Genomic DNA, 14,974 nt, shown 5'->3' on the forward strand with positions numbered 1-14,974 from the left:
GTGTCATGTGTCTATTAAAATCTTAATGAACACCTCCCTACAGCTTTTAACCTGACTAATAAGCTCGCAACTCAGCTTATATATTATCGAAATTCTGGGGATGTAAATAGAGAAATGTGATGTTTTGAAAGTTCTAATAGACACATGACATGCTCACAAGCAAAAGCCATACCGACAGAAGATCAGGTTGCGTCGCAAAGAATGCCCAGAAACAAAAGAACAAAAGCCTCATGTGTATCAACTAAAAACTGAAAGCAAATAAGCCAGCATCACTCTTTACAGAATGTTGTTTCTCAGGATTACAACCACCCGATTCCAAGACCAAATTCCCTTCATTACTTATTACAAATGTTATCTAAAATGGCCCTTTAATGTCCATTGGAAGGCCTGAACATAGCGTAATTATTATTTACGCCACATGTCATATTTGAGTACTCTGGAATATTATAAGAGTAGCCATCCACCCCTGAATTCCTCATGCTTAGCAACGATAGATCAGGACCCACCAATTGCCACTGGTTTGGCACTAAACTATCAACCTGACCATTTATATAAGGCATAGGATTACCTTGAGGGATGAACTCTCTGACTGAATCATAAGGACTGCCTGCACCATAATCCTGCTGGAAGCCATCATCAGGGTAACTCCTAGATCTATCAAACCTACAAGAGCTGCCCAGAGATCCTGCTTCGCTCAATAGGCTCATATCAGTAGAGTAACTCAACTGCCGATTGAAAAGGGTGGGACCATTGCCAAGACCCTGGAAACCTGTGTTCCCATGTGAAGTCCTGCCAATAACCTGCTCATCATCAAGAAGATCATTGATGATGTCAAGGTGGGGAAATTCATCAGCCAATGCAGTCTGGACCAAACGACCGGAAGTACCAGCTGGCAATTCCGAGGGGAAGAATTCATGGGGTACACTGTTCATGGGTCGATATAAATCGAAATTTGGTGTATCATTAAGCATTGATTGAGAATCATACATCAATCTTCTGCTAATATCTCTCTGGGGGCTCCCCATCCATTGCTGACCAAGAGCCTCATCCTGATGTTTAGCAGTAAAAGACATGCTTGAACTGACACCATTAGGTTCCATCCTTTCAGAAGCCTGAGAGAGATATACAGGGTTGGATAATAAGGAATGCTGGTGAGAAAATGCAGTTGATGTGTTCACCCCTGAACTTGCTAGCTGGGATGGATGCGTGAAACCACCAGAGCTTGCACTAAATGAGTTACCCATAATGGCGTTCCTATAGGACTGTGGAACGTAGGGATGGGCTGCTGCTGGGGAAGGGTCTGGACCCAGGCGTCCAGCAGCACTACTTGAACGGGACAACAATGGAGCGCTTGAAGCAGCTGCTTGCACCATGGAAACAACTGGGGCAGCTGGTAGGGTCCCAGGGATAAGAGGAGCACTTGATGGCCTTGACAATCCTGCAACTTGCTGTCCAGTAAGCTTCTCCACCGGTTTAAGAATGGTAGCCTTTGTCGAATCGGGTTTTGACGCAGATGCTGTATAGTATGATGTCATCAAAGTTGCCCTATCAGTTTGTTGATGCCCATTTGAGGATGTTTTCACAGATGTAACCACATCAGTATGAGGACCAATTTTCAAGCTAGAATTTGGCTTAACTGCCGGTGCAGGAGTTGTATTTCTGGGAGGGCAATTTGATGACTGTGGTGCCACTGCCACTCTTTCCTGGGAGAGTACTGTATCAATATGATCTTTATGCTCCTTATTGTCCTTCTTACTTGGCTTTCTCTGCGGCAACACAACATCATCTTCCTGCTAAACCAAACAAACCATTTTGGGGCAATAGCCATGATACTTAGTTAAATAAAAGATTCAAGTTCGCAACTTATGTAAAGTATGGTGTCTGGAAGAACCACAAGTAATACAGAAATGAAGACATCCTACAAGATAATGCATAGAAACCCAATCACAAAACGACACAAGCCGAGTTTCTTTAGTGAAATTCTGAGAATTACAATACCAATTACCATATTGCCAAACTCTTCTGAATGCAATAACAGTCTCGACATCAACCAGGAAAACAAACGTCATTCAAAACAACCACGGCATAACAGTCTCATCCAAAAATGTCAAGTAATAAGCAAATGGATCATAGAAAGAAAAAAATGGCGAGATAAATCAGATTAAACAGCAAGAATATAACAATACAATACTCACCTTTTTTACTGAATTCAGCTCTGGCCACTTTGTCCTATCTTGCAAGGAAGTGACAGCACCCTCAGACTCATTAAATTCAACTGCTTTGCGACTGGGTGAAGCATCATTACAGAAAACAGCTTCAGTTGGTTCAGATGGCCAAATATCTACATCATTTCCACCACTAAATTCCTCAGATGATCCCTTTCCTTGATGGATCTTTCCTCTACAAAACAAAATCTCATGGTCAAAAAATGGATCACAACTGCTCTAAGATAGGTAGTGGCCAGATATTTACCTTGATGGTGATTTCTGGCTATTATAATTTGTAAAGGAATTTGATCTGTATGATCCATTTAATACAATGGAAGGAGCAGAATCAGTAGAGCAAGTGGAGGAACTATCATCCATTATAGATGAGCTCCTCTTATCTGCTACTCCATTTTGCACCGTTGATATACTGCTTACTTCACTACCACTGGCTTCTGCAGGAGGGTGAATCTCTGATGTGTCTGTGTCCCAGTTAACAGGACTTGCATCTCTATCTTCTGAATCAAGCCGTAGCATGTCCACAGCACATTCCACAGAATCAGACACATCAGACACATAGTCAAGTGTGTCATTCTTGTCAGCCACAGTTTCGGGCTCTACCAGGCCTTTCCCTGCAGCAGTCAAATTTTCAAGCAGAAGTTTCGCTTGTGCTGTGACAACAGGTTTATCATCCTTCAATTTGTCCTTTCCTTTGCGATTATTTCTCTTCTGTTTGGCCTTTTGTTCAAAAATAAAACACAACAATTAGAACCCTAGTCCAACTTGGCAATTGTTTAAACATATGTCTACATAAAGTATAAAACATTTTTGTATCGCCAAACATTTCAAGTCCACATCCAATATATATATACATATATATATATATATATATATATATATATATATATATATATGTAAAACAAATAATCATCCCATATTCCATTTGAGGATGTCCACAAATTATCTTACTGTTACTTAAATGGAAAATTTTCTTAATCAACCCATGTAAAGTGGACCCCTCCACCAATTCTCTTTCTATCACATGCTCAACCCAAACCCTTCTAAGTTCCTTAATTAGTGTGCTAAAGCCTAGCAGAATATTTTTCCTGGACAGAGAGAGTATAATTTTAAAATAAATAAATAAAAATATAATAAAAAAAAAAATTACTCAGTATTAAAATAAACAGACAATGTTCAACCTTAAAGAATGGACAGTAAGTTATCTACATGATATTTTAGTTCTTTGCAAGTTAGCACTGATGCAAATGAAGAAGTTATCCCATATCACTTGACCTTGACAGTAATAAAACTTTCTTAGCACTAATGCAAATAGAACCACTATTACAAGCAGTTCCCTTTTTCTTCATCATAATTCATATCCAGCCAGATACTGGTTTTCAAGAAAACAAACAGTCCCCTTAGACAATTATGCACTTTTGTTGCTAAATTACTTTGAGCATCAGATTCTGAACGTCACAAAAAATAGCAACCTGTTTTTTCTTAGACTTTTTGTCTTTCTCACCAGCACCTCGCTTTGCTTTCTCACTCTCGGCTAGCCCTGCAGCCTCCTCTTCACGGATGAGCTCTTCTTGTCTCTTTAGTGCAACAGCCTCCTGGTAGGCCACTTCAATTTTGTTGCTGTAATGTAAAGACTGTATTAGAAACAGTTATGCCACAAAAAAAACATTTAGTATGAAGAGCAGCTTTAAAAAGATTTTATGACCTGAAAATATGTGCGAGTACAAAAATTTCCACTGTCCTTCGGCCTAATTCCGTCAAACGTCTTTCATCACGCTCGATTGAGTCCTTATTGGAATCCTCTCCACTACCTCCATCCTATGCAAACCACTAGATGTGTCAATTTATTCAAACAACTATTACACAGATATGGATTCTCACTAAAATGAAGGGAAACGAACAAGTAAATACAAGGGGCCAAGGGATAGAAAATATCTCCATCCTCCAAAGCAATAAATTTTATTAAGATCCACAAATGATAAAATAAAAATAAATAAATAAAAACCAGTACTTGTTTAATGCTCAATACTATTCAAGTATTATGAGCTGGTACCATATTGCAATAAACATAACACAGCTAGTAGTGCTCAAAGAAGGCCACAGCAAAAATCACCAAACTATCAGCAACATTACTAAATTGCAGCAGTCGAAACGTATCATTGAAACAACAAAATACTTGTACTCTTGTAGTGATGATACTTCAAATATTAAAATAATTTCAAAAATAAAAAATAAAACACAACCAAATACTATATATATATAAGGCAACACAAATATTTTTCTTAAACAAAAACTGTAATGACTCCATGCGTGAATAGGACCTGAAATGGAAAATGAAAAGTAACATCCACAAGAATCCAATGGTGGGTGCTTCTAAAACCAAATAATATAGGAAGAACAAGCCACAATTTTAGTTCAACAAATTTATATGAAAGCTACAGTGGACGCCAAACATAATGACCAGGTACACAAATATGCTGACCCTGAAAACACGGAGAAAGAAACAAATCTTAAATACAACTCACCTTTGTACGGTTCTGAGGACCCTTGTCATCTTTCGGAGGCAACGGCTCCATGGCAGCCCTCTCAAGAAGTAATAGGACATCATCTACCAAAATGAAAACATCCTTTTCTACTCTAACAATTGGAGCAGGTGTATCCTCACCCTCTATCAATTTTCCCTTTCCTTTTTTGCCCTTGCTTTGACCTTCAAGAGCTTTTAGCCCACTGTACAATGAGTCCATAACTAAAGTAGATGTGACTTCTTTCTCTATGAAAAAATGTTTCACAACAACTTTTAATATCATCTCCTTCTTTTCCCTCGACATGCGACGCCTAGTATTTTGATCCATTCCTAGCCAAAATGCACAAAAGCTGCAAGAACAAAAAACCGATTAAAATTTGCATAGCAATTAATAGAAAAGATATTCATTCACATTTTTGTAAAAAAGGATAACATATATACACATATAATACACAATTCACAAGAGAGGGGAAATCCAATTAAAAATTTTGGAATGCAATTATTACTTCAGATATACATATACTTCCTCCAATCCACTAAAATTGCAGCACGTGACTTACGCAATACTCACATGCTATGCTTTGACTAAATTTTATGATTTATGGTTACAGAAAAATATTAACATGTGGGAACAACAATGTACATCAACTTTTTATTTCATCAGTACAAGAATATAGTAACAGAAAAGAGCCATTTTAGACTAAGATCTACCATGAACTGACTGTTTAACAACAGAGGGATAAATATCATGTCAACATAGCCATTTCACAATGCAGTTGGCAATGACAAAGATTGAGTTCATAGATATAGAAACACTACCTTGACCACCTAGCTTTGTCCTCTATCAACTTTCCCAGCTTCCCTCTTCTCTCTTCAACAAAACGCCGACATATTTGCTCAACATTGGTCAAGTACACCCGAACAAGTTCTCTTCTATAATTACAATCAAGACAACGAAATGGCCGATCTGCTTTCTCCCTACAAGCAAAAGACAAATCAGCAATACGATAACTTCCTACAACGGTACACAGCTGCTTGGCATACAAGTATAAAATCATAAATTACTGCTGGTTATCTATGGGAAACTGGTCAAAATCAAGTTAAACAACTTTGAAGAAACATAATTCCATGCACTGAATAAAAGGACTTGACATCAAAGTCAATCACATTGTCAACCCAGCAGATTTCCATAAGTCAATTCTAAATTACACACCCTGGGCACGTGTTTTGACAGTTCCAGCTTGATTAGTTGTACAAAACAGACCACTAAACAGCAAGTTTGATGTCAAAGTAAAACAGGACTGTCAAATAATACTTCAATATGGTAATTAGAGATGGCAATGGGCTAGACATAATAATAATAATAATAATAATAATAATAATAATAATAATAATAATAATAATAATAATAATAATAATAATAATAATAATAATAATAATAATAATAATAATAATAATAATAATAATAATAATAATAATAATAATAATAATAATAATAATAATAATAATAATAATAATAATAATAATAATAATAATAATAATAATAATAATAATAATAATAATAATAATAATAATAATAATAATAATAATAATAATAATAATAATAATAATAATAATAATAATAATAATAATAATAATAATAATAATAATAATAATAATAATAATAATAATAATAATAATAATAATAATAAATATAAATAAAAATAAATAATATATGTTAAACAGGTGGGTAGATGGTTAGCGGGTGAAGTAAAGAATCATCCACATCCGATCCGATCCATCAACCACTTCATTTATTACCCGCTTATCATCCATTTAATTCGGGTTTTATGCCATTTATTTAAAGCAGGTGGAGCGAGTTAGCGGATATCCATTTGATATAGCCATCCCTTGGTAATGGACATCAGGCTGAGAAACATTTCTCTAAAATTCAATCTAGTAAGCAAACCCATGATATAAGTAGGTTACATAAATCATAACCTGTTGCTTTTATAGGATGAATTCTGAACAAGCAGACAAATTACAATAGTTATGATGCTATGAACCCATGACTGGCTTAAATAGTTGTATACAATCAACAAACATTAAAGCTTTTCAGAAGAAAATACAGTCTTATCTTAATACAAAAGACTTATATCTCTAAAAAAAATTAGGGATATTTATTAAGAAAACTACCTGATAACTTGAACTTGAGCCTTAATAACAAGCGCATCTTCTTCCACAAAACCATCTGACACTTTAGATAGCTCCATAAATTTCTTCCACCCCCAATCATGCTCTTTTTTCCAAAAACGGTGTAATGTGTCTGCAGTATTTTTGTGCATATCGTATTAACATCAGAGAAACCATTCAAAAACACGTCCAAAGACCAAGACACAATTTCAATTACTGACCAGAATATTTTGATTTTTTTGGGTCTTTATTCACCACAGCAATAGTGAATTGAGCAAAATGGCTCCATCCTGCTCACCAAAAATGAGAAACAGTTAGGTGAACAGAGCTTTGAAATCAATATAGTAGAGGTGGTGGGGAAGTCAAGGACATGAATAATGTAACTGGACAAATGAAACAAACCTGGAAGAAGCTTATCATGGTTTGCTACACAAAGAAACAAAGAAAGGTGATTACACACATCACAGCCCTGGGGGTAGATCAAAATGTACCTGCCAAAAGCAGAAGTAACATTATGACAGAAAATTAAAATCACTGAATGCAGCCCCAAATGCTAACAACTATTATTTCATTAACCTAAAATACAGTTAACGTTAAGAAAATGAACATCAATATACATGGCCACGATCAAAACTTCTTTAACCAAGCGAAACTTCATATAGGCTTGTAGAGTGCAAAGTACAAACAAATATCTTCAGCAATCACATTAGTATGGAGTTTATATGGACTGTGTATTCCATAATTCATGAAGGCACATGCAAATTAAATGCTACTAAGAAATCAAAACATGAATTGACACAAGGATGCACAGGGATAAACACAGAGACATTGGAAAGGATTATTACATGGTACAGCACACAAATAGTATAACAGAGAATGATGGGGGAAAGCATCAAAAGAAGTTAGAGGTAATATGTCACAATAAATAAAATTAATATAATAGACAAACCTTGACCTTCACAGAGCATACAAGAAATATGACAATAAGGGAGAAGGAAAAAAAAAGGTAACAATTATAGCAAGGCAATACGGCTTAAGTAACTAACCACTTGTAGCCACCAACTTCAAAAGCATTACTTCGAAGCTCTCTCTTGTTGATTGTCGAAAAACTATCAATCTTCCATGTGTACTTACCATACAGATCAACAGGTTTTGGCCCTGAAAGAAATCAAACAAGGATCTCAAGTCATCTAAACTGGGGTAAAGCACAAGGATGACCTTGCCAATACATGTGCCAATAGAAAGAACATGCCAGTTCATACGTCAAAAGGAAGACCACATCAACACAAGACCACGCCAACTCAGAGAGGAGTTGATAAAGAGAGAAATAAATATCATGAGCAAGAAGTAAGCATACAATTCCAAAAGAACAAATGCTCAGTAGGAATAACACATTAAAGAGAAACCAGTAATGGAAACACTGACCACTTGCAAGAACTACCAATGATCCAGCTATGCAGGATACAAAGTAGTTCATATACAAGCAGACAGAACCCTAACCAGTTTAAACTGATGGATAAACCAAAAGTTGTGTGCACACTACAAAACAGTTTCCACAGCTATATTATGTGATCCATTACAGCTTGGATCCATAAAAGTCAAAAACTTCCCAGTGAGTGTTTTATAATCAAAACATATTATCAAACCACTAAACAAATTTAATACTTCCTCCGCTTCTCTATTGTTGCAACACACCATCTTGGCACACTATATGAGGAAGGGAATTAGAGAGGTAAATGAATGAATCAATATGAGAAATTTAAACCATAGCAACTTATCACTTTTTCTTATTGATGTTAAAATTATTAAAATTAAGTTGTCCATTCACTTAATCTAATATTTCTTAAAATGATTGCCAAGCTGGTGTGTTATAACCATAATAAAACGGATGAAATACTTTTTAAAATGTCTCCATATTACACCGTGGTTGCAATTTACCATACATTCAGGACCCCGATTTCTTGATAAAATATCAAAATTCGAGTTCTTTTAAAGTTTATAATCAGTTACGAGACATGAGAAACTTATGAGGCTCAAACACTTATCGACAGCTGAAGTTTGGTATTTGTATTTACAAGGTTGTTAGTGACTTTGAAGATCCATAGGAAGGGAAAACTAGCTTATAGCTAGGGAATAGGTATTCCAAAAATTTCTTCAAGTTTCCAGCTTCAAAAAAAGGGATATCCTACCTTTTGAGAGTTTCCGCTAATCTTAGGTACTCAAAGTTGAATGTCACCATATAGAAATACAAATTTTCAGCTTTCCGTGGTCAAATCTTAAAAATGTTCCTTTGATAAAACAACATTACATATAACGACACATGAAAGACTATTGCTCCCATATGCTTGACGATATACTTAGAAGTGGTAGTTGAGTAACATTTATATTTCAAAGGCCATAAGAGAGCACTTTCTTTAAGAGTATCTTAGGCCAATCATTCCCTTTTGCGCTACTCCATCGAGCAAATTATCAGCAGGAAATTTCAGTATCTTTGGCATCCTTTGCGAAAACCATGTAAAGCGCATTCATTGATTCCTTATTAACTTTCTTAAGCAGTGACGATAAAACTTAAAACAGCAGTAATAAGCAGAGGTGGAGTAAAATGAACCAAAATTACCTCCATCATCATCACTGCCATCAATATCCCAATACGGAGGTGAAGTCGAAGGGGTGCCATTCTCAACCTGATCGGAAGACCGACATTCAACCAATGCATCACTTGAATGGCAGCGTTGCGCACTCGATAATCTCTCCAACGACCTTCCACAAGCAGATTCCTCGGTCATAGTTGCAGGCATAAATAAACCGAAAACTCCGCCAACTACACCCTATAAGCTCCTCCCACTGTAACAAAACAATTACAATATCATAACAACAACGAAAACATCTGCATGTACACTGAAAGATAGAGCACAAAATGAAAACAAAAATAGTAAAGTAATCAACAAATTCAGCAGCAAGTATAGTTATACAATCAATCAATAACATCAAAAAAATCAATAAAAAAAATTAAAAAAAATTGGAAGGCAAAAACCCTAACCAAATTAAACCTAACAGTTGCGTCAACCAAAAATGAATTGAGTAGAGAAGCAAAGAAAATCAGAATCGAGTAAGAAATTAAAGAGGATCCTAATCCCAAATACTCAAAAACCCTAACTAGAAGTTGAACTAAAAAAAATGAAAAATCTCCAGAAAAGAATGAATAAAATTGGGGGTAAAATAGATAATTAGACAGACAAAGTAATAGAAATCGGACAAGAAAAGTGTTAGTGTAATAATAGATCGATTGAATAAGACGAACCTGAAACGTTTCAGACGGAAAGAAGCAAGAAAAAGTTTAATTGGACAAATTTTTAGGGAATTTTATTTCAAAGGGGGGAGAGAGAAAGATAGAAAGGAGAAAATATGTAAGAGAGAGAATTTTGGGATTTGAGGTCGAAGGTGCAGCTGCTGCTCAAACCCGAGAACTTATTTTATGTGTTTTTCTTTTTTTTTTTTTTTTTTTTTAATTGGCTTGATTTGTGTTAATGACTAAATATTTCTAGGGTAAAATGTAATGGAGGTGCTTTATTAAAAAAAAATGGCTTAAATAATGAAATTATGGTAAGGTTTTCAATTTTTTTTTTTTTTTTTGAAACCTCATTAAATTAATACTGTATTGTATATCTTATAAATTGATGATTAATAATTCTCTAATATGAGGTAAGTGACATAGATGTCTAAGTGACAGTGTATGATCTATTCACTAGTTACTCATCTTTTAGGAGTTTGAGTTATTTGTTTTTTAATTTTCTTTTTTAATCATATAATAAAGTACACGTAATACTATAGTAGCATTTGGGCATTTAGATAATGACTAAATGTCCTCGTAATTAAATTTGTGATTCACTACCTATTAATATTTTACTTTCAGATAAAAGAGAATATAAAGTATGTTCAATTAGTCTTGTATGGACCCGGTCTACAATAAATTATTGTAGACCCAAAATTTGACACTTTCAAATAATATAATCACATTCTGGATGATATAATCACTTTTTATGACGATATAATTATCTTTTTGTGAGTCATATTTTGAATTATATAATATCATATTAAACCATCTAATGAGATTATATAATTATCTTTAGGATGATAAAATTTAAAAATCATCTTTTGAATGATATAATTTACTATTTGATACTTTTTATAATGATAAATTCATTTTTTGAGTGTTACATTTACTTAACAGTTTTTCGGATGATATAATCACTTTTGTAGTAATATAATCACATTCCGTATCATATAGTCACATTCGTATGGTATACTAGAAGGTTGGGTCTACAATAAGTTATTGTAGACCGGGTCTATTCTAGTCTTTACCAAGTACGTTACGGCTGGTTAGTAAGATACTTAATGTGAGTATTTTCGTAATTTCCTTTCCATACAAATATTTATATATTTAGGGCTTTTTTTTTTGAGATATTTATATACTTTGGTCTTTCTATAAGCTTTATTTATTTTTTGCCCTAACATGGTATTCCTAATTGCACATTTTTAGTTTTGTTAATTTACTTGCATGCTAAATAAAATTTCACTGGAGAAAGAAAGTTTGTTATAAAAAACTTACAAGTATCAACCTTAAGATTCTAATTCTAACAAGTATGTAATTATTGTTATTCTAAAATCATATGATTCTTGTCAAAAACAAATGAATCTTTACTTTCCACAATATAGTCCCTTTACTAGTTGATGAGCCTAGTGAACAACTTCCCTTCTTGATTCCTCCATTTTTCTATTTATGATTTATTTGTCTCATATTTTTGTGCATTTTAAATGCAAAATTATAAGTAATATGTCTCACAATTAAAATGTCACTATCATTATAGAAGTTAAATATTTATAAATTAAAACTAATTTAACAAAATCACATATTACATTTTAAAGCATAAAGAAAACGTTGAAGTATTATATGGAGTATCCCATTTAAATCTCTCGAGATAATATTAAGGGAAACTACATTATTTAGAGAAGTATATCATGTATTTATTTTAAATAAAATGTTTGGGAGTAGGACGGAAATTGTCTTACCCCCTGTACTCTCAAGCGTTGACATACGAGGTGCCTGGCTAAACCAGTGAGAGGTGTAAGTCAGTATGATCTTTCATCTTACCTTTAAAAAATATTATTATTAAATAATATATATAAAAACTCACGTAAGATCTATCTAATTCGAATACTTCATATGTTATAAATCTTATAATTTTTGTAGTTAAATTGAAACATTTGGAATTTTGATAGTTTTTAATGTAAATTAAAGTTAAATATTTGTAAAATTAAAATCAAACTAATTTAACAAAATTTCACATTACATTTTGAAGCATATAAAGATACGTTAAAGTATTATATAGAGTATTCCATTTCCATTGAATAAGAGCTAATGTTAGGGGAAACTAGAATGTTAGTTACGTGATATAATCCTTTAAACATTTAGTGCAATTTTATTTCAAGTTTCAATAGTCACTGTCCCACTGCATAAGAGCTAATGTTAGGGGAAACTAGAATGTTTAAAGGATTATATCACGTAACTATATTATAGTAAACATATAAAACCTTACATCATATCTAATACAATAATACTTCATATATGCTATAAATCTTATAATACAATCCCTTTGTTTTTAGTTTATTTGTTACATTTGGAATTTTTATAATTATTAATGTAAATGTAAGAAAGTAGCGCTTTTACATTTATTTATACTTCATATCAAATTGTGAAAATTATGCAAAAACATAAACATAACATGAACTTTTGTTTAATTTTAGTTTTTCTTTTTTAAGGATGCAACTCATTCCTTTTTTTTTTTTTTTCATTTGCGTGCAAGTCTTTGACTTTTACATTATTCATACATTTCACCTTTATAATATATGATGATTTATAGTTTAAAAAAATTGTAATTTATACTTTTATAAAAATAAGAAAAATTTGTCAGAAAAAACCTTTTAAAAGCACCATTTTGTGAAAAACCTTATAAAAGTTTTTTGGTTAAAAAAAAAAACCACCACACTTATTATTTTTGCAAGTGGAAACTTGTTTCCTTTTTTTTTAATAGCAGGAAACTTGTTTACTTAATTACCCTCTAATACTTAATCTAATTTCCTCCCATTTCTTCTAACTACCCTCTAACCCACCTAATTATTTAATAATTAAATTTAATTTATTGAAAAAAAAACCATCACCTTCCAAACCACCAACCACCCCTCTTCAGTGGACCCGCCGCCTAGATCACCCACCCTCAGCGACCTACCTCCATCGCTGGCCGACCCTCGTTTTCCCCCTTATCCCCGACGGCGACCTACCTCCTTGTTTAAGGATTGTAAATTGATGAGGAGATTTCTAGTGGGTGATCGAGGTAAATTGAAAAGAGAGAGAAAGAATTTAATTGAAATTTGGTGTGAAGAAGAAGAAGAAAAAAAGGATGGAAATAAAAGTGCTAGAAGAGTTGTGGAAGGAGAAGAAATAAAGAAGAAGACTTGAGCAAAGGAGAAAGCGAGGAGAGATGATGGTGGTAGTCGCCGGCGGGGATGAGGGGGAAAGGGATTTTGGGGTGGTCGATTTTTGGGGGTTTCGGGGTGGCTGGGCGGTCAGGGAGTCGGGTGGGGGTATGGTGGTCAGGTAAGGACTAGTAGCCGTGGGGATTACAGATGGAGGTTTGGTGGTGCTGCTAGGGGAGGAGGAAAGGGAACGGGTGGTTGGGTGTAGGGATGGCAGTGAGTCGGATTAAATAGGAGACCCGCCCCATCCTCGCCCAAGTGGTGCGGGGATGGAGGGAGGTTAGTTTGGCGGGTGATGGGGCAGGGATGGGTATAAAATGTGTACCCGCCATGGGTAATGGGGCGGGTATGGATTTTAAAATAGACCCGCCCCGCCCCGTACCCACCTTATACCCGCACCATATTTTTTTTTGAAGAGTTGAGAATTTATGAAACTTGATACCCCCTAAGACCTAATAAGCTTGAATAGTGAAAGTCCCAGTTTTCTTAACCTAATTTGATATAATCGTCATAAATGTGATACAATAGAGCATCATGGCAAAGGGTTTGGGACGATTTTGGGGCGGGTATGAGGTGGGTATGAATATCCAAGTGGGTGATGGGGCGGGGATGGATCATATCTTGTACCCGGTGGGGCGGGTATGGATGTGGATATTGTACCCGCGCACGGGTGGTGGGGGCGGGGATGGGTATAAGATTTTTAGGCGGGTATGAGTATGGAGGTACCATCATTCGCATCCGACCCGCCCCATTGCCATCCCTAGCTAGTTGGGTGGTGGTTTTAATTTTTTTAATTTATAAATAACTTAATTATTAAATGGTCATGTGAGATTTAGAGGATAATTAGAATAAATTATAGGTTAATTGAGTCAATTAGATGTACTAGGTTGTCTTTAACAAAAAAAAAAAAAAAAAATTAGAATCGGTTTTTTTTTTTTTTTTTGCCAAAAAGCTAAAAATTGGGTTTTATTTAAAAGTTTTTTTTTTTAAATAGCAAAATGGTGCTTTTAAAAGTGTTTTTTTCTTTTTGAAAAAAATTCCAAAAAACCATGATTAAAAAAATAGAAGAAGCTAGTTTTTTATTAACAAAGAAGATCAATGCATTTTCTATATGCCTGACCACACCGTGTGGTCACTCGTAAAAACTAAGTAACCTCTTATTATACTTATTGATACTCTTAAATAACAAAGTACACCTGCAACACTAATAGATTAACCCTATATTAATAACTAACCCCCATAATCCTAACAAAGTAACCCCTATAACATTAATCAAGTAACACCATGATAGCCTTTACAAGTGTGACAAACCACGTATAAAATTTAGTATAGGAAGATATACCTATATAAGAAGAAGAAATTAATAACACATACCACAAAGTCCCCCTTTCCTTTTCCCCTTCTGAGGCGTTTGGTATGAGGGATGGGATTAAGTGGGATAAGGACGTGGAATTAATAGATGGGACAAGGATAAAAATAGCGTATTCCATTGTTTGGTATGGGTTGGGATTAGATTGTAATA

General features: G+C 34.3%; 1 protein-coding gene across 2 annotated transcripts; it reads right to left on the reverse strand.

Annotated features, from left to right (window-relative positions):
- Positions 1-214: 214 nt before the first annotated feature.
- On the reverse strand, positions 215-10,357 carry LOC145631818 (TNF receptor-associated factor homolog 1a-like). Of its 2 annotated transcripts, none has more exons than XM_081684003.1 (13): positions 10,220-10,357; positions 9,536-9,762; positions 7,965-8,076; positions 7,321-7,409; positions 7,140-7,208; positions 6,922-7,051; positions 5,566-5,724; positions 4,748-5,096; positions 3,928-4,040; positions 3,695-3,842; positions 2,473-2,942; positions 2,196-2,400; positions 215-1,790 (listed from the first exon to the last, which is right to left on the reverse strand). In XM_081684003.1, the coding sequence occupies exons 2-13, from the start codon at positions 9,714-9,716 to the stop codon at positions 369-371; spliced, it is 3,447 nt and encodes a 1,148-aa protein (XP_081540129.1). In that variant the 5' UTR covers positions 9,717-9,762; positions 10,220-10,357; the 3' UTR covers positions 215-368. The 2 variants fall into 2 exon arrangements, with proteins under 2 accessions (XP_081540129.1, XP_081540128.1); XM_081684002.1 differs by having other exon boundaries at positions 215-1,793.
- Positions 10,358-14,974: the final 4,617 nt, after the last annotated feature.

Source organism: Chenopodium album, chromosome 5 (assembly GCF_948465745.1).
Source record: "Chenopodium album chromosome 5, dcCheAlbu1.1, whole genome shotgun sequence".
NCBI classification, from domain to species: Eukaryota; Viridiplantae; Streptophyta; class Magnoliopsida; order Caryophyllales; family Amaranthaceae; genus Chenopodium; species Chenopodium album.